The following is a 19845-nucleotide window of genomic DNA, read 5'->3' on the forward strand; positions in this document are numbered from 1 at the left end:
CAATCTGATTTCGGTGTTGACCATCTGGTGATGTCCATGTGTAGAGTCTTCTCTTATGTTGTTGGAAGAGAGTGTTTGTTATGACCAGTGCATTTTCTTGGCAAAATTCTATTAGTCTTTGTCCTGCTTCATTCCATATTCCAAGGCCAAATTTGCCTGTTACTCCAGGTGTTTCTTGACTTCCTACTTTTGCATTCTAGTCCCCTATAATGAAAAGGACATCTTTTTTGGGTGCTAGTTCTAAAAGGTCTTGTAGGTCTTCATAGAACCATTCAACTTCAGCTTCTTCAGTGTTACTGGTTGGAGCATAGACTTGGATTACTGTGATATTGAATGGTTTGCCTTGGAAACGAACAGAGATCATTCTGTCATTTTTGAGATTGCATCCAAGTACTGCATTTCGAACTCTTTTGTTGACCATGATGGCTACTCCATTTCTTCTGAGGGATTCCTGCCCGCAGTAGTAGATATAATGGTCATCTGAGAAACGGGGAATAGGGTTTCCCAAAAAGAAGAAAAGAGGAGCCAACAAATACTTTCATAAGTATTTATTTAATTGGGAACTCAAGGAAACCCCACCCTGAAATGGCCAAGATGGGGTTGTTTCACATTCCAAAACTGGTTTTTGCATAGTTAAAGAAATTGGTTTGATAAAACATCTTTTCAAAATTCTGAACCTAGGGGAACAAAAGTCCTTCTAGGAGGAGCTTGCATTTCTCTCCTTGTGCCTTGAGATATAAGATGTTCTACCACGACTCTCAGGAACTCTTACATACATTACCTCCAATTTCTGAGACAGAGGGGAAAAAACAGAAAAGAGGCCTTTTTAAACTCAAGCAAGTAAATTTAACTTATTCTGTTCACTTACTTACAAACAAATGAGTTTTATATTGTCATAACTGATTAATGACTAAGTTTTTAGTTTTTATTTTATTTTTTAATGACTAAGCTTTTCAGTGAAGCTATGGGATATCTGGCTGTGTATGTCTATATGTCTGTGTATATGTTATAGATATATTTCTACCTCTGGGTAGTAATGCCAAAATTAATTTGTAAAGGAGCTCTATATAATTGGCTTAAATGAAATTGAGCATGTATATAAATGCTCAGAAATATAAAAGAAACTAACCCAAATGGATTTCAGGTTCACATGAATCTGGGAAATATTCAGTATTACATTAATATCTGGTGGTAAACAAGTTTAAGCCTTTTGATTTGAATAGTATTGAGATGACATAATCCTTTTATTGTATGCAGGGTTGTTAAAAGAGATCTGATTATCTGTAATCAGATAATCAATATAATCAAATTAGATAATCAAATAAGATCTGATTATCTCTTACAAAATCTGTCAGCAAGATAAAAAACTTGCTATAGTGAGATTTTTACAAGTAAATTAAGTATAAATGAGATAAGAGTTTTTAGGTAAACTCTTTAGGAATGTACAAACAAGACCAAGCACTAAATTTGAAGAATGATCACGTTTGAATATGGAAAGAGGAACTGCCACTGAAGGAGAGGAACAAGGCAAGCAGTCAGAGAAGAGATTCTCTCTCTTTAGTTGCTAAGTCGTGTCCGATTCTTTCGACCCCATGGACTGTAGCCTGCCAGGCTCCTCTGTCCATGGGATTCTCTGGGCAATAACACTGGAGTGGGTTGCCATTTCCTTCTCCAGGGGATCTTCTCGACCCAGGAATTGAACCCGGGTCTCCTGTATTGCAGGCAGATTCTTTACTGACTGAGCTAGGAATAATAATGTTTTACAGTATGTTTACTTAAAAATAGTTTCTGCAGATTTTTGGTAATTTGAAACTTTGGAGTTTCGCTAAGTTAAGTTAAATGATAGAAGTTTATTGAATATCTAGGTCATTTACTGGAGAAGGCAATGGCACCCTGCTCCAGTACTCTTGCCTGGAAAATCCCATGAACGGAGGAGCCTGGTGGGCTGCAGTCCATGGGGTCGCAAAGAGTCGGACACGACTGAGCGACTTCACTTTCACTTTTCACTTTCATGCATTGGAGAAGGCAATGGCAACCCACTCCAGTGTTTTTGCCTGGAGAATCCGAGGGACGACGGAGCCTGGTGGGCTGCCGTCTATGGGGTGCACAGAGTTGGACACGACTGAAGCGACTTAGCAGCAGCAGCAGCAGCAGGTCATTTACAAATAAAATAATATACTTCAAATTAATATAAAGATTCTTTTACAGAGAAACTAATGATATTTAGGACTATTAGTTAATATGAGACATTTTCTATAAGAAAGTACATGATTTTAGAAATTATAGCTAATAAGTTTGTCATTCTACAGAATGCTAGTTTAGTTCATAATTGCTTACTTCTTAACTTTTAATAGAAATTAGGTTTTAATGGTTTAAGATTATAATTAAAACATATAACTCAAACTTGTAAAAATTAATAAGGAAAATATATATTTGTATGCAAAGGAAAAATAAAGTATAAAGAAAGGAAGTGAATTTTGTTAAGGGAAAAGGAAATAATTTTGTCCTAAAAAAGGTTAAAGACAGAGAGAGAAAAGGGACAGGACAGGACAAAATCTGAAGGTAAAACAAGAAAGTTACAGAAGGTTATGGAAAAGAAATTCTAGGAAAAGGGTTTTGTATGTGAGCAGGACTGGCTAAGATTAGAATTAACTTAATTAGTTGAGTTTTACTATTAAAAATAAGCTGGTACAAAATTAGAATTTGTTTTTCTCTCTCTGTTAAGAGGGACAAAGTTTTCTTGGAATATTGATCTGCTTTTGATGGCAGATTGTCAAGTTTCTTTACCTTTTAAACAACCTATTGTAAACTTTTGTATTTGCCTCTGAAATATTCTTTTGTCACTTGATTGAGGGCAGGAGGAGGAGGGAGTGACAGAGGATGAAAATGGTTGGATGGCATCACTGACTCAATGGACATGAGTTGGAGCAAGCTCTGGGAGATAGTGCAGGACCGGGAAGGCTGGCGTGCTGCAGTCCATGGGGTCTCAGAGTTGAACACGACTTAGCAACTGAACAACAACAATTGTCACTTAGTCAAATAAATATTGTTTCATAGTGACCTATGATCCTATTTGACCGAGTGTTTTAATTTTTTTTCCTTTTTTAAAAATTATTTATTTATTTACTTATTTATTTTTTGGCTGCACTGAGTCCTCACTACTCCCTGTGGACTTTCTCTAGTTGCGGTGAGTAGCAGCCACACTCTGGTTGCGGTGCCCGGGCCTCTCACTGTGGCAGCTTCTCTTATTGTGGAGCGTGGGCTCCAGGGGCATGGGTTTCAGTAGTTGTGTCACATGTGCTTAGTTGCCCCTCGGCGTGTGGAACTGACATGGGACTGAACCCATGTCCCCCAAATTGAGATGTGGATTCCTAACCACTGAACCACCAGGGAAGTCCCTAAAATTTTTTGACATCTTTGACAAACTTCCTCAAACCAATTTTAAAATGAAGTTCTCTTGACCTCTAGCTAACCTGGGGATACTTCAGAGGATACCAAAACATCTCAAAGAAAGATAATAAGTTAATTATGCTTATTTGGTATGTTAAATTACAGGGGAAGCACTGTCAAATTCCTTAGGTTATAGTGTATGTTGTGTTAGTTGCTCAGTCATGTCTGACTCTTTGGGACCCCATGGACTGTAGCCTGTCAGGCTCCTCTGTAAACGGAATTCTTCAGGCAAGAATACTGGAGTGCACTGCCATTTCCTTCTCCACTATGGGTAATTGTTATTAACATAAATGTTCTGGAAATTATATGAAATGCCTAAAATCTGACTGTGTCCTGATAAAATGCTATCAGTCATAATTCTAGTTATTAATATTCTATGTCACAAAAATAACGAAATATTTTTGACAACTACATTGTAATCAGGTCTTTAGCCATGCCCTTTAAAATCTTTTGTCATTTATAGACAATTATTATTTCGCTCTGATGCTTCATAAAAATGCTTCATCTTCAAGAAGACTCATAGAAAGGGCTTTCTGATAAGTACAGGTTTCTGAAAATGTTTAGATTATATTGCTGACTGGGTAAAAAATTAAAAGAATTCTAATGGAAAACCTGATGGCATCAAACCCATGAAGTATCAAGATTAACAAGTGTGGCTTTTTGTCTGAAATATTACTGAATTGTAATCTTTGCCTTCCAGATGTAAAGAAACCTTTCCCCTTAAGCTAACTGTGATTTACAGCAATCTGATGAATTATATCTTTGTAAGCAGAACTGAAACATTTATCTTTTCTCTCTACTTGATCCCTCCAGAATTTGGAAACTCTTAGTGAGTATTCTTATTTTCATGGCAATACTGTTATTTGCATAAATTCAGTAAGAACCTATTCTCCTTACAACAGCACACAATTGGAAACATTGGTTATACTCTCAAGGCTTTGATTGGAATGTCATAATTGAGAGACATGTGCATAGACTCAGATATGACAAGACAGCATTAAGGAACTAAGACTGACTTTATGGAGCCATTAACTCCTTGAAAAAAATAGTCTGGTACCTTGCAACCTTATCAGGTGAATAATTCAAGCCATTTCCCAGCAGGTTCAAGAACCTCAAGACATTTTGGATCCTCAAGAAGGGAGTTATGCACCCAAATTTATAGGTATCTCAAACAGAATCTGATGGCAAGTCCTTAGCATGACTTTCCTGGCCTTGAGAAACCTTTTAAAGTTCAAATCTGAGAATCCTTATGAAAAGTTCTAGCAAAACCAATTTAAAAGAGCGTTTGTTGTTGTTCAGTAGCTAAATCATGTTTGACTCTTTGTGACCCCATGGACTGAGGCACACCAGGCTCCCCTGTTCTTCACTATCTCCTCGAGTTTGCTCAGACTCATGTCCAGTGAGTCCATGATGCTATTTAAACATTTCATCGTCTCCCACCTGCTTCTCCTTTTGCCTTCAATTTTTCCCAGTATCTGGGTCTTTTCCAATGAGTCAGCTCTTTGCATCAGGTGGCCAAAGTACTGGAGTTTCAGCTTCAGCATCAGTCCTTCCAATGACTATTCAGGACTGATTTCCTTTAGGACTGACTGGTTTGACCTCCTTGCAGTCCAAGGGACTCTGAAGAGTCTTCTCCAGCATCACAGTTCAAAAGCATCAATTCTTTGGCACTCGGCCTTCTTTGTGGTCCAACTCTCAAATCTGTACATGACCACTGGAAAAACCATAGCTTTGACTATATGGACCTTTGTTGGCAAAGTGATGTCTCTGCTTTTTAATATGCTGTCTATGTTGGTCATAGCTTTTCTTCCAAGGAGAAAGCATCTTTTAATTTCATGGCTGCAGTTACTGTCTGAAGTGATTTTAGAGCCCCCCAAAATAAAACCTGTCACTGTTTCCACTTTTCCCTTTCTATTTGCCATGATCTTGATGGGACCCCAAAATTTTGAGTTTTAAGCATGTATGGTCAATTATACTTATATATATAATCAGGTTAAGTTTATTGAAACTGGACTCATTTTGCAAGCAAATTAGTCTTAATCTGGCTATATTTTGTAGTGACAAGGATAGTTTTCAAAAGAAAAATTATGTTTCAGTAATATACCTTTGTAGATATTAAGTTCTAGTGCTGTTAGTTGTCTTTGAGTTTTGGTATTTACTGCCTAAGACTTACTTCCCAGATGACTCCTTTTTACCAATTTGCATTATTGTAAGGTTTAATGAACTATTGAAAGGACAGTCTAAAATTGATTCTGATGTTTACCCTAGTAATCTATCTTTGGATGAAGATCAGATGTGCCATGACCTGAAACAAGGAGATTTCAAACTGGAAAATACATCATTTAAAGAACTGTCTCCAAACCTAGATGAAAGGATTTTTATCATATTCTTAACTAGCTCGTGTGCAGTGAAACCAAAGAGAATTAACTCCTGCATTCATTCCTCCCACTTTAAAAAGGGCCCCTGTACCAGACTGGTCTAAAGATAGGACTGCTGACCTCAATATCACCTTAAAAGAATACCCACACCAAGATGAGAAGAAGATGACATGAGAAGTGAACAGCTATTCCAAGATGCTGGGCCTGACCTGTGTGATCATTTATAGTGTTTTCTTGGTTTCTATCATGGATACACAAATCCTATGCAGAGTTTAAAAATCAATCCAATTGTTGTATTTATGGTCAATTATCCATGTTCAGTACTTTTGGTTTACTTTGGTGGATTTTTTCCACTCCCATGCTTGCTTGGATGGCCCTTAGGAAATTTATTCTAGAAGAAAAAAGTTATATAGTTCTGTTCAAGTCCTTATTGATATTACTAGATGGGACTCCCTCACTTGGCTAATCAGTCATACCTGCTCTGACCCTGGCCATAAATACAATTTTTCTTTAAAAGTTAATCACTCAAGCTCAATCAGAACAATGAGCTAAATGTTAGTCAAAAATCATAACCTCCTGCTTACTGGGAGAGACCGTCCCTCAATTACGGGATGGATTTATATTGTTAATACCAGGCTATAGTCATTTAAATTTAAAGGCTTCCTTATGGTGGGAACAATTAAATTATACTAGAGATAAGGAGCTTAATAACATTAGGAAATTGGGCAGAGTGCCTTATGAACAACGTCAACTTATCATTACCCTTAAAGATAGCAATTGGTATGGAACAGATGGGTCAGGTGACCAGGGCTCACATCCAATGGAGGTTCTTGGTTTAAATGCTAACTTAAGGGACTTCCCTGGTGGTCTACAAGCTAAGACTCCACACTTTCAATGCCGAGGGCCAGGGTTCTGTTTCTGGTCGGGGACCTAGACCCCACATGCTGCAACTAAGAATTTGTATGCCGAAACTAAAGATCCCTCACTCCACAACTAAGACTCGGTGCAGGCAAATAAATAAATTAAAAAAATCCTTACTTAAGACTTTTAAAAATGCTACTAACTGTACTACCTGTATTCTGCTTACTCTACAAGATTTCTGTTTTTCATATTACCCAAAGTACAACTGAGATTCTGACAAATATTTTGATGACTAAGCAGCTTGAAACAGTCGACGAAATATACAGCTGTTTAGTCCCTAAGTTGTGTCTGATTCCTTGCGACTCCATAGACTCAGTGCACCAGGCTCCTCTGTCCATGGAATTCTCCAGGCAAGAATATTGGAGAGGGTTGCCATTTCCTTCTCCAGGAGATCTTCCCAACCCAGGAATTGAACCTGGCTCTCATGAGTCACTTGCATTGGCAGGCAGATTATTTCCCACTGAACCACCAGGGAAGCCCCGGCCAAATATATAGTTCTATATAAAATTAAAATAATTGTAATAATGTAACTCTGGACAGAGAAGCCTGGCATGCTGCAGTCCATGGGGTCACAAAGAGTCAGACACCACTTAGCGAGTGAACAATAGTGTAACAGAAATGGCAACCCACTCCAGTGTTCTTGCCTGGAAAATCCCAGGGACGGGGGAGCCTGATGGGCTGCCGTCTATGGGGTCGCACAGAGTCAGACACGACTGAAGTGACTTAGCAGCAGCAGCAGCAGACATGGGAAGAGGCAACAAAAGGGAATCATTTCTTGAAATATAGCAGACTAGTGAGACAAGTGGTTCAGATACTTTTACGCTACTATTAACAGGGACATTAATAATGCACTGAGTGGCATATCAAGGGAATCCTCACCTGACCTAGGAATAAGCCTTCCTGGCACCATGGGACAATTTGGTTATGAAATGCCTCCCAAACCTTGGTTAAATTTAGGACCACAAGGTGGCACTGTAAAACAAGGAATGTCACTCATCATTCAGTTTCACAAATCTTCTAGATTAAGTCCTCAGCACTGACCTACAATACACCCTGAAAGAAATTCAGGATGAAGAACAGGGTGAACCACTGTGCTTTGAGAAAACAGGCAAAACAGACCCTTAGATAGCTAGATATGATAGGAACATTTTTTGTGAACCCCAATTCTTGCATTTTCCCATACTTAGAAAAGCATTAAAATCATGAACTGAGATACCTGTTCCTCTCGACTAGCAGTAACCTTCTTCCAAGATGTATGCTGGATTGCACACACCACTTACCAAAGTTACAGATATACTGGCCTCTCCCCTACCTCTTGGGAGTAGTTCCTCAGAGCTATGGAAGCTGCTGTTAAGTCACTTCAGTCGTGTCTGACTCTGTGCGACCCCATAGACGGCAGCCCATGAGGCTCCCTCATCCCTGGGATTCTCCAGGCAAGACCACTGGAGTGGGTTGCCATTTCCTTCTCCAATGCATAAAAGTGAAAAGTGAAAGTGAAGTCGCTCAGTCGTGTCTGACCCTCAGTGACCCCATGGACTGCAGCCTACCAGGCTCCTCCGTCCATGGGATTTTCCAGGCAAGAGTACTGGAGTGGGATGCCATTGCCTTCTCCCAGAGCTATGGAAGGCAGAATTAAAAAGCTGATTCAGGGAGGAAGGGGAAAAATAGATTTCTGTTTTAGAGTGTTGAGTTTCAGAATTGTTTAAGGAACATCAAAGGAGAACTTGCCTACATAAAAGCATTTGGACAGCAACTTAAATTGGAGGGGGAAAAATAGATTTTTGTTTTAGAGTGTTGAGTTTCAGAACTGTTTCAGGAACATCAAAGGGGAACTTACCTACATAAAAGCATTTGGACAGCAACTTAAATTTAAAAAACAAAAAACTCCACTTACTTCATCAGAAAAAGTTCACTCCACTTATTTCCTTGAATCTCCATACCTGCTAAGAAGTGAAGATGTATGTTAGGATCTTCTGATGTAGTCCAAAAATCTTGGCTTTCTCTGCCCACTGAAGCCAAATAAAATATGCAGACAAGGTTTGGAGGAAATAGAAAGGTGGCTTCAATCCTCAGGTGGAGGAAGGGAGACACAGCAGGCTCCTGCCTCAGGCACTGGGCCTCCCTTCCTCCAGAAATCAGAGGATTATATAGGTTGAGGGCACAGAGTCAAGGGTCAGTGACAAAGAACAAAGGTTTAAGGATCTTATATTATTTTTCCTCTTAAGTGAAAGTGGTGAAAGTGGAGTCGATCAGTCGTGTTCGACTCTTTGCGACCCCATGGACTGTAGTCTACCACACGTCCATGTGATTTTCCAGGCAAGGGCACTGTTGCAAAAACAGTTATAGACTGGAGTCAAGCAGCCTGTTAGTTCGGTCCATTGTCTTTCCTGGAGCCTTCCCCTGGTGACTCAGTTGGTAAAGAATCTGGCTGCCATGCAGGAGACCCAGGTTTGATCCCTGGGTCAGGAAGTTCCCCTGGAGGAAGAAATTGCAATCCACTCCAGGATTCTTGCCTGGAAAATCCCATGGACAGAGGAGACCATAGGGCTATGACCCACAGGGTCGCAAAGAGTTCCAACCGACAGGACTGAACGAATTTTGCATGCATGCATGCATGCACTGACTACAGATAGGAACATTCAAAGTAAAAAAAGTGCTCAGAAAAGGGCAAGAGAAAAAAAGAAAACTCTTTCCTTTTTCTCACTGGAACACTTTTAGTACTTTATAGAATTAAAAAACAAAATTCAGCCGAAAACATTTCAAATATCTAATTAGTTATAGAAGATTCATAAATTAGGCAGCATCCCATATCTCCAAAGAGCTATAGTAAACGAAAGGTTTTCAAACGCAGGACATGAAATCCATAAACAGAAGAAAAGATTACTTTAGGCATGAAAGTGAAAGTGAAAAGTCGCGTAGTCCTGTCCAACTCTTTGCTACCCCCATGGACTATACAGTCCATGGAATTTTCCAGGCCAGAGTACTACAGTGGGTAGCCTTTCCGTTCTCTGGGGGATCTTCCCAACCCAGGGATCGAACCCAGTTCTCCCGCATTGCAGGCATAGGTAACATATTTTATGGGGAATGGAAGGGATCTATATCGCAGATTATTTCAGTTTCCTTTGGGGACAACAGAGAGCCCGTGTGACAAATGGCCTCATTGGTGCGGACCAAAAAATTCCTGACTAACTTGTTAAGACTACATTTCTGAATGACGTTGAAATTTAAGCTACGACAGGTATTAATTCCCGGATTAGGGACTTGTCCTTACAATAAGTGACTCCATTTCAAGCCTACAGTTTTCTTTCAAACAATAGTAAAGTTGAAATAAGGACATCCAGAGAGATGAAGCGACCTGCCAGAATAACAAAGCAGGAAAAAGACCTCTTCATTCCAAATCCCGCGGCGTTCTCCCTCACAATGCTGCCTTTTTGACTGAAATGGGTCTGGAAGTTAGTGCCCTTCCCTCTCTAAAACTGAGAGAACATTTAGGAACCATCTGCAGAGTTAAGGAGTGGAGATGATCTCAGAGGGAAAGGATGCATTTTCCCGGTTGAGCGCCTCTTACTGCTCCTCTAACACCCTTTCCCCTTTGTGTCTTTTAAGCGCGAAAAATTTTCTCAAAAGACCAGGTGCGCTCAGGCTCCTCTTTCTTAGAACTACATTTCCCACAATGCCTCAGGAGGCCCCACGTAGCTGGAGAACTACAATGCCCGAAATGCCAAGGGTTTTTTTTTTTTTTTTTAGAGGCAGATAAGCTTCCATTCCAAATTAAAAAATGAAGTTTACCCACTCTATAGTCCAGATATAGTCACTTTCCCCTTTCCTGCCAGAGACTTCCGTTCCCAGCTCGAACTTCCGACTCCATTATTCTCCCGGTGGGAATGCCTGGGATAAATACGCAAGCGGAGAGTAGAGCGCATGCGCTGACCGGCACCGGACTTTGGGCTTTTTGGGCGGCCCGCAGGTCCGGGCGCGTCCCGCCTTGCGCGTGCGCAGACGATAAACCAACGCCCCGGAGTTGAGGCGCGGGTGTAGTGCCGCGTTTTAGTGAAGTCGCACGTGAAGAGCAGCGGTGGCCAGATCCCGGTGAGTGCAAGCTGAGACCGGGACTCGGGGGCTGCACGCGGGACGGGGTGGCGGCGGCCGCTGCAGGTGTGAGCCCGGCGGCCGCGAGGCCTGACGAGCGCCTGTGGGGAGGGGTCCGAAGCCGCGCGGCGGGCACTCTTAACTGTGGACCCGGATCCTCGTTGCTATGCAACAGGGGGCGTCGTTACTAAGTAACAGGGGAGGCGCGTGTTTCCGGGGAGAAGAGTTCGCGGTGCTGCTCCAAGGTCCGGTCGAGGACACGCGGCTGTCAGGTTTGCGGGACCAGGCCAGCGCTGAGCCCCTCGACCCCGACTCCCGCCTACGACTCGGCCTCCCGCGGCTTCGCTCCCAGCCGTTTGGGGGTACCCCGAACCCCTGGGCCGCGCCGCGTCCCTTGCCGGCGACGTCACTCAGCAGCCTTGGCAAGGGACACGCTGTTCGAAATAGCACAAGCATGCCACTGACACCCTGTCTCGGGAAGGCCGGGCCCTGGGGAAAGCGCCGTGCGCATGGGAAGCTGCCCCTTTGCTCGTCGCCCTGCCCCCAAACAGTTGCTGGGCAGCAGCTGTTGGGGTTTAGCGGGGGCTGCCCCCACCTGCCGGGACGCTGACTTCATACTCCCGAGTAGCAGCCTCACCCGGTTTAGGAGCTTCCTTTCCACGCAGCTGTGCTTTTCGAGTGGCCGCTGCATATTTGGATCAACTTTAAAATAATCCTCTCTGTACCTCTCCATGGCTCTCCGTTGTCATTCTCACCGCTCCTTGGGCTTCTGACACTCATTTAACAAGCATTTATTAGTCATTGTTCTGTGCTAGGCACTGGGAATTCCAAGGAAGGTTAGCTATCAAGTCTGAAGGGGAGGTGCTCAAAGTTTTTTGGGGAAGGCAGGCATAAAAACTGCTAAATTATGCTACAGTGCAATGAGTGGTATATTGGCAATTTGTGGGCTACAACTTTCCTATAGATGTTTATAGTTTACAAAGTTCTTGTAGAAACATGTTAACTACTTGCATTAACTCTTAACCTCATTTGATCCCATTTTAGATTTGAGGAGACTGAAACTCAGACAGTTAAGTAATAAGGTAGAAGGTAGTGGCTTCTAAATTTTATTTTTTTTGGCCGCGCTGCAGTGCATGTGGGATCTTAGTTCCCTGGTCAGGGATTGAGCCCACACCCCCTCCACTGGAAGCATGGAGTGTTAACCACTAGACTGCCAGGGGAGTTCAGTAGTGGCTTCTAGTGTGTGGCAGAACTGAGCCTGGGACAGAAAAGTCTAGAGTGCTTTGTACACTGCTGCATTTGGGCGGCTTTGCCCGAACAGTAGACTTTCCCCTGTGCTGCTGATCATTTGTGGCAGTTGTCCTGTTATGCATCAGAAATCCCCAAGGAGCTCTGAAAACAAAAGCCTGAACCTGACTCTGGGGAGAGTCCGAGTAAAGAAGCCCCGGGGGCTGGAGGGTGCAGGTGGGACAGACACTCCAGATTGAGGAGGCTCAAGCCCTTCTCATGGCAACCGCAATTGAGAACTGCTGCTCCACAGGGGCAGTTTCGACAATGATGGGGAAATCAGGACCGGCAGAAGGCACAAAATCAGCTGCCCCTCCTGCTGTGTTGTGATTTATAGTGCGAGAGGAAGCGACAGGAGGAAGGAGCCTTGGCAGGGAGTCTGGGGACCGCCCCACCCTACCCTCTTAGCAAACCACAGCTAAACATATAGTGTCTTCTCACTGCTGCTGCTAAGTCGCTTCAGTCATGTCCGACTCTGTGCGACCCCATAGACGGCAGCCCACCAGGCTCCCCCATCCCTGGGATTCTCCAGGCAAGAACACTGGAGTGGGTTGCCATTTCCTTCTCACTACCACAGTTAAATGAAGCAGTTTCCGCAGTTCAGCCTGTCCCTGCCCAAGCCATATTGCTGCTGCCTAAACAAAAGTGGCAGGTCTAGTCCTGGCTTTTTGCTGCAGAACCATGACCTGTGAGTCCAGCAGGTGGGTCATCATCTGGTGGGTGGTCTCCTTGTGGGAATCTGGGTGTCCTCTGTCTGTGAGGTGGTTGATTTGGGGGCAGAACTTTAAGCTCCTTGAGGGCAGCGACCATGTCTTAATGAGGCAGGGTGGGTGGGGTGTGGAAGGAGCAAAAGGGCAAGGTTTAGACCCTGGGTTCTGGAGTTAGGTCCCCATCCTGCTGTGTGAACTTGAACAACACTTGATCTCTCTAAGCCATAGTTTTCTGAGTAAATGTGGAGAAATAGCAGTATCTTATAAGATTGTTGTGGACTTAAATGTGATGGTGAAAGAACTTTGTAAATTATAAAGCAACACACACACGCACACAATTTGTTGTTGTTGAGTGCCTGCTATTTGCTGAGACATTTAAGACATCCTTCCTCTCAGAGCTCATGGCTGCTGCAGCCCCTGACTCGCATGGCTTCATTTTATCAAAAGTATTTGGTTGGGATGAAGTGAGGAGGTATCATGGTGATGGATTAGACCCTTGCTGAAGGAGAAATGAGGAGGAATCCTGTTAAAGAAAACAATTTGAAGAGAAAGGGAAAAGTAAAAGTGTTAGTCGTGTCCAACTCTTTGTGACCCTATGGACTGTAGCCCGCCAGACTCCTCTGTCCATGGGATTCTCCAGGCAAGAATACTGGAGTGGGTAGCCAGTCCCTTTTCCAGGGGAATCTTCCCAACCCAGGGATTGAACCCAGGTCTCCTGCATTACAGGCGGTCTTTACCATCTGAGCCACCAGGGAAACCTTTGAAGAAAGGGAGTAGCTTTCTTATCTGCAAAGGGCTCACTCTGGAATCGGGTTAGATTTGGTTTCTGGTACATTTCCGAAGGTTGACTGGCAGGCAATGCCAGCCTCACTGTGGAGAGTTTATTTCAAGGTCCCCCAAGTTTCCTCAGATTTCCAGGTGGCTCAGTGGTAAAGAAAACACCTGCCAATGCAGGAGATGTAGGAGCTATGGGTCCGATCCCTGGGTCAGGAAGAACCCATGGAGGAGGAAATGGCAACCTGCTCCAGTATTCTTGCCTGGAGAATCCCATGGACAGAGGAGCCTGGCGGGCTATAGTCCATGAGGTTGCAAAGAGTCAGACCCGATTGAGCGATTGAGCACACACAACTCCCCTGGACTGAAGCAAATGGCTGCCTGAAGGTTGAGGCTGGCACAGAACGCAGGAGGCTTCCATTTGGGGGTGGGGGTGGGGAGCAATTCACGTCACCTTGACCTTCAAGATAGGAGGAGATGTCATCGGATCCCTCTGGGTGGAGGTCCTTGGATATAAAATCCAACCCAAGATAGCAACCCTGCTCGTTAAGTCCTCAGTGCGGTCATGACCCAGATAGACCAGGAACTGACCTGTGCTTTCCTCATCTCTGACCACGGGCAGGCAGGAACCATCTGGTTCTTGATTTGTGCCAGAAAAAGAGTAGAAGACTTCCCAACCTGAGGTTGTTCCCTCTGAACTGTCTGTTTTGCAGCCTGCGTGATCCTACAGGTCTCAGGAGGGATTTAGAGCAACTGTTTCTGTGCCAGAAAGTACCCCAAATGTGATATTTTTATAACTGGTTCTTGGACCCTGCTTCCCACTAAACAAAAATGAGAGTATCTTCTCCTCCTCCTTGATTTCTGGCTGACTACCTGAGGGCCCTGGTAGCTACAAAAACTTCAAACACCTGACTGCTCCTGCCTCAGGGGCCTGGCTAAGCCTCTGCTCCTCAAGTCTAAATCTCTGACACTCCCAGGAGCTGCAGGTTCATTTCTGAGCCTGGAGGAGAACAGGGAATTTGCCGGTGCTGTTTGACTTTTCTCAAGCACGGTAGCAAATAGAAGTTGGAACTGAAAATGTTTTTCTTGGCTAAATCCACTGGTACTTCAATGAGTTGATACTTGTTGGGTCTTAACTTGCCTACAGCATCACATTACAGAGGAGATCAGAGCATAAGACACAAAGCAGTTAACTGAATTATCACTAGTAATTCATGGATTGGACTGGTAGATGCCAAGTCTATTTTAGCTCATGAATAATCTCTTGGGTGACTTTCCAAATCACTTGTGAGATTTAAGTTGGAGAGGATACAGCACGGTGGTATATGCGAGGGTGCTGATGTCACGTGCATGCATGCTAAGTTCCTTCAGTGTCCAACTCTTTGTGACCCCATGGACTGTAGCCCGCCATGCTGCTCTGTCCATGGGATTCTCCCGGAAAAAATACTGGAGTGAGTTGACATGCCCGCCTCCAGGGGATCTTCCCAACCTAGGGATCAAACCGGTGTCTCCTCGTCTCCTGCACTGCAGGCAGATTCTTTCCCGCTGAGCCACCAGGGAAGCCTGATGTCAGGTATACCTGAATTCAAATTCTGGCTCACGTACTTACTTCTTATCCTTCCTCAGTTTCTTCATCAGTTAAATGGGGGATAAGAACAGTACCTACCTAATGGGTTGTAGTGAGGATTAAATGAGATAGGTGGCCCATGGTTAACTTTTTATTATTAATAATATTGTTCCTTAAAAGTTATGCTTTAACTCTTTGCCTCCCTTGGGGGCTAGGGAGTTGAGGTCATTCAGTGTGAGTGGATCTTGACTTTGCACAGTGGAATCCTCTGGGGGGCTTTTGGAGGTCTAAGCCCGGGCCATACTCACCGTGACATCATAACCTCCTGTCTTTAGGGCAGGGGCATCAATAGTTTGTGAAGCTTCCAGATGTTTCCAGTGAGCAACCACAGTTGTGATCCACCTTCACTTCTGTGATTTGGAAGCAGAAGTTTAGGTCCAAATCCTGGCCTTTCTCCTTAGCCCCAGTGACCTTGGGTGGATGACTTAAGTCCTAAGTCTCAGTCTCTTCTCTACCCATAGTGGTGAGGAGGATAAGGACCATCTCACGTGATACTCCTGCAGAACAAATGGCCTGTGTACAGTGTGTTCTTGTGTATTTGAGCACCCAACCAAGCATGTTTCTTTACTTCTTTATGCAGTGGTAATCCTATTTGAGTGCAATTTTTACGTTTGTAAAATATATGTATTAGCTTTATCTAAAGTAGATTATAACTTCCTTGGGGACAAAGCTTTATAGTCTTATAATTTTTTTTTTTTTTTAACGCCCAAAGCACCTAATACACAAAGGCAGGCCTTCAGGTTTTTAGAACTGGAGTAAGCCTCAGAGAGATCTTCTCATCCACCTTAAGGCGCTGACGTATACTTACTGGTTTATTAATATGCAAACAGTAAAGAACGTGAAAGAGGAACCTGTGAATTAGATGGTTGTACCCAGCTGAGGCTGAAAGTCTCAGTTCTGCGTTTCAACTAACAGGGAGGGGTGGAGGAGGGTGCTGGGGCAAGTCACACCCAGGACAGTGGGTTTCTCTGCCAGTTCGGGCCCTCACTCATGCCATGCTTCTCAACTCTGACAGATCCAGCCATGGCAGGCTTAGGCAGCGGTTCGCCATGGGGCAAGTATCTGTTCAAAGTTGTCCTGATGGTGCTCGTGGCCCTCCTGCTCCTGCACTCAGCGTCTTCCCAGTCACATCGAGACTTTGTGACACCGGGCCAGCAGAAGAGGGAGGCCCCGGTTGATCTCTTGAGCCAGATCGGTCGCTCTGTGCGGGGAACCTTGGATGCCTTGATTGGGGCAGAAACCATGCACCTGGTTTCCGAGGTAAAGAGAGTGTTCCCTGCTGTGACCACACATGTTGAGGACAGAGGAGCCGTTGTTCACGGCCACCTGTCTTGACTCCACATCCTCTGTATCATAATCCGTGGGGCCACGGAATGAAGCCAGACAGCCCCTGCTTTTTGCACCCCCTTTGTTTCATTCCTATCCCAGAGCGTTTAGCTCCACCCCCATCTTTCCCTTATCCCTGCCTTTTCTTGCCAGATAGACTGGGAAATGAGCCATCTTTGTAAACCTATGTCACTGGTGACAATGTGTCTGACTTTGGTCTAAATCTGACCTTAAGTCTTAAATTGGCCAAATATCAAGACCTGAGTCCATACTTTTACCTGGAGAGGCGGGAGTGGGGATGACTCAGGGCCTTAAGGCAGGGCTGTCTCTTCTACCCAGTGGCATCCCAAGCATGTTGCCATATACTTTTGATAGGTCTTATTGAATACCTGAAACAAAGATCTTACCATTTATAAGATCCATGATACAGAAGAGCCGATTGACTTCGTTGTCACTGAAACAGCCTAGCCCGTCAGGGATGCTGCTTCCCAGACCTTCAATCCTTGGGAGGCTAGGAGGACCCCCCCACCAAATTTTACAGGGTGACTGCTTCAGGGATTTGATGATTCTCCCACACAACCACATTCACCCACTACCACTACCAAAGTATTTGAGCACATCAGTTGAATTAGGGCCCCAGTGTCATGGGTTCCAGCTCAGGAAGGAGAAATGGCCTGTCCCCATGCACTGGAAGGTGGCTGTGGAAGGGACCCCTCGGCCAGGCCGAGAAGCAGGTGGAGGCGTTCCTGGCCGGTGGTGGTGAAGCTCGGAGAAGAAGAACATCATTAATTATGGACTCATCTCGTGCCCTCCTCTTCCCACAGACCTTGGCGCAGATAATGTGGGCCATCTCATCAGCCATTTCTGTGGCCTTCTTTGCACTGTCTGGGATCGCTGCTCAGTTGCTGAACGCCTTGGGGCTAGAAGGTGAGTGGCAGAGAACTGGTTAGGTCAGCTGGAGCTTAACCTGTAGATGCTGGGATTTAAGCTCCATGACCTGAGGGGAAAGGATTTTTCCTTGGCGAAGGGGGTTTGGCTCTTCCCCTTTTTATTGGTCCTTGACAGCTCCCCCCACTCCCTTCACCGTGCCAGGGTGGCTGATTCTATGACTCTCTCCCCTTCTAGGAGATCACCTCACCGAGGGCCTGAAGCTCAGCCCCAGCCAAGTCCAGACCTTCCTACTGTGGGGAGCAGGCGCCCTGGTTGCCTATTGGCTGCTGTCAGTGCTCCTCGGCTTGGTCTTGGCCTTGCTGGGGCGGATCCTGTGGGGCCTGAAGCTTGCCCTCTTCCTGGCTGCCTTTGTGGCCCTGGTGAGGTCCGTGCCCGACCCCTCCACCCGGGCGCTGCTTCTCCTGGCCTTGCTGACCCTCTACGCCTTGCTGAGCCGGCTCACTGGCACCCGCGCCTCGGGGGCCCAGCTGGAGGCCAAGGTTCGGGGTCTGGAACGCCAGGTGGAGGAGCTGCGCTGGCGGCAGAGGCGAGCGGTCAAGGGGCCCCGGAACGTGGAGGAGGAGTGAGAGGGTCGTCGGACGCTGCTCCCTGCATCATACCAAAGAGCCCAGCTGATTCTGGGTCGCACAACCCTCCTTCCAGCCCCCTGCCCCTTTCTCGCCCTGTCTCTGAACCTTTCAGACCTTTCTCTCTGCAGCCCCTTAGCCGAGAGAGGAAGACCATGCCCCAACTTGTCCTCAGGGGCCCTGTCCTCTGAGGTTCTCTTGTTTGGGCTTGGTTCTCCCCACTCTTTCTCTGCTCCCAGCCTGTCTTAGCAGGGCAGGTGGTTGGCGGGGGGCTCCTGCCAGCTTCTGCACCTGCTCTCAGCAAACACCCCAATCACTGCCAATGGCCTCCATGACTCAGCCACGACTTGCCTTCCTCCAGTGCTCTTTCCCTCCTGTCCTTCTCTACCTCCCCCTTTGCCAAGTCCCCTGCTTCCATCCTTGTTTGTCTTCTCCTCCCAGCCCTGTACTCCAACCAAACCCCAGTCCCTCAAGGCGTGCTCCTGTCCCTTTCATTGCCCAGTGGTGGGGTTGGGGAGAGGCAGTGCCTGTGGAGCCTGAGGGCAAACAGAAGTGAGGAAGTTCCCACCTGGGGCCGGGGCTGGAACGTACCTTGAGTCTGTTACAAGTGCCTTAATCCGAGCCAGCGGGGTCCTCCGTTTGCCTGCTGCTGCCATACTGTATGTAAGAAACTTCCCTGTGGCTGCTTTGTGTCAAGAGGAAAGTGGTTCCTCTCGGATTCTTGATTCCCCTTCAGCCAGAGCAAAAGATGACTGCTTTGCAGGCTTGTGCCTGCAAGTAGGACCCTGCGATGGGACCCCCATGGGGGTTTCAGAGACCCTGAAGGAGGAAAGAGGACTCATCTTCCTGTCTGCACAGCTCCAGATGGTTCTCCCTCTCTCTCTCCGTCATTGCCACTGAGGATTCGCTGATCAGCGGCCCAGGAGGAGAGCAGCACAGACAACAGAGATGTACCACACAGCCCCTTCTCATGCCCTGCAGCTGAGATGTCCCCACTGTGGGGGGGCCACTCATTTCTTCCTCCAAGGCTCTGGTGGAGGTGGGTGGCCTCCTCTGCCAGGCCCTGCACACGATGTGAAGAGTAAAGAAATGCCCAGTTCTTACTGTTGAAGTTGAAATGGAATCACAGCTGCAGTGATATATATATATATATTTTTATCGGCGCTTGGTTGGTTTTAAATAAAGTGCACGCTATTTTATTATCTCTTTCTGGATAAAATGTATTTGCTAAAAGTCTGGCTTGCCTTGATTGCTCCCTCTCCAGCTAAACCCATTTCTGCGGAGCTGCTTAGTTTCTCCCTGCAGGTGCCAAATAGGGAGAAAGGGAGTGAGAAAGACAGCTGGTACCAGGGACCCTTCCCTCCTGGGCTGAGGAATGAGGAGGGCATGCCCCATTCCCAAACTTCCTGGGACTGACCAGCTTGGAGAGAGTAGTGTGCCTGTAGGGGAGGAGGGAAGGGACTGCTTCCATCCCTGTGTGCAGGAGCGGTAAAGGCTGGCCTCCAGCCAGAGAGAGACTGGCTTGCCCTCCCTGCATCCCCACCATGGTTCTCAACCCGGCCCATGGAATGGATCAGTTATTTCCTGGAGGGGTCCTGGTGTGGGTTTTCCTTTTTAAACTGCCCAGGAAAGGCTAATGTGCAGCCAGGTGCCCTGCTCTAGACCGCTCACTCCCAACACTGCTTGGCGGAGGAAGCTGGGCCAGGAGACCACCTGGGAGGCAGGCCTTCTCCCTGGGGCTCCTCCCTCACACTTCTAGGCCCACA

General features: G+C 45.7%; 1 protein-coding gene and 1 long non-coding RNA gene across 2 annotated transcripts; one reads left to right on the plus strand and one right to left on the minus strand.

The window, feature by feature from the left end:
- Positions 1-533: 533 nt before the first annotated feature.
- Positions 534-10679, minus strand: LOC102408209. Its single transcript, XR_003109624.3, has 3 exons — positions 10543-10679; positions 8644-8689; positions 534-790 (listed from the first exon to the last, which is right to left on the minus strand). It is a non-coding gene; the product is annotated as an uncharacterized LOC102408209 (long non-coding RNA).
- Positions 10680-10696: 17 nt separating this feature from the next.
- Positions 10697-19281, plus strand: TMEM109 (transmembrane protein 109). The gene is made up of 4 exons (XM_006061704.4): positions 10697-10838; positions 16252-16496; positions 17387-17489; positions 17688-19281. Exons 2-4 carry the CDS (start codon positions 16260-16262, stop codon positions 18077-18079), a joined length of 732 nt encoding a protein of 243 aa, XP_006061766.3. The 5' UTR covers positions 10697-10838; positions 16252-16259; the 3' UTR covers positions 18080-19281.
- Positions 19282-19845: the final 564 nt, after the last annotated feature.

The sequence above is a fragment of the Bubalus bubalis genome, chromosome 5 (genome assembly GCF_019923935.1).
Source record: "Bubalus bubalis isolate 160015118507 breed Murrah chromosome 5, NDDB_SH_1, whole genome shotgun sequence".
In the NCBI taxonomy this organism is placed as follows: Eukaryota; Metazoa; Chordata; class Mammalia; order Artiodactyla; family Bovidae; genus Bubalus; species Bubalus bubalis.

Excerpts from the sequence above, each read along its gene's own strand:
- TMEM109 (XM_006061704.4), top strand. The coding sequence starts at position 16,260 with ATGGCAGGCTTAGGCAGCGGTTCGCCATGGGGCAAGTATCTGTTCAAA. Across the intron at positions 16,497-17,386 it reads CCATGCACCTGGTTTCCGAG|ACCTTGGCGCAGATAATGTG; the intron begins GTAAAGAGAGTG and ends CTCTTCCCACAG. Across the intron at positions 17,490-17,687 it reads GAACGCCTTGGGGCTAGAAG|GAGATCACCTCACCGAGGGC; the intron begins GTGAGTGGCAGA and ends CTCCCCTTCTAG.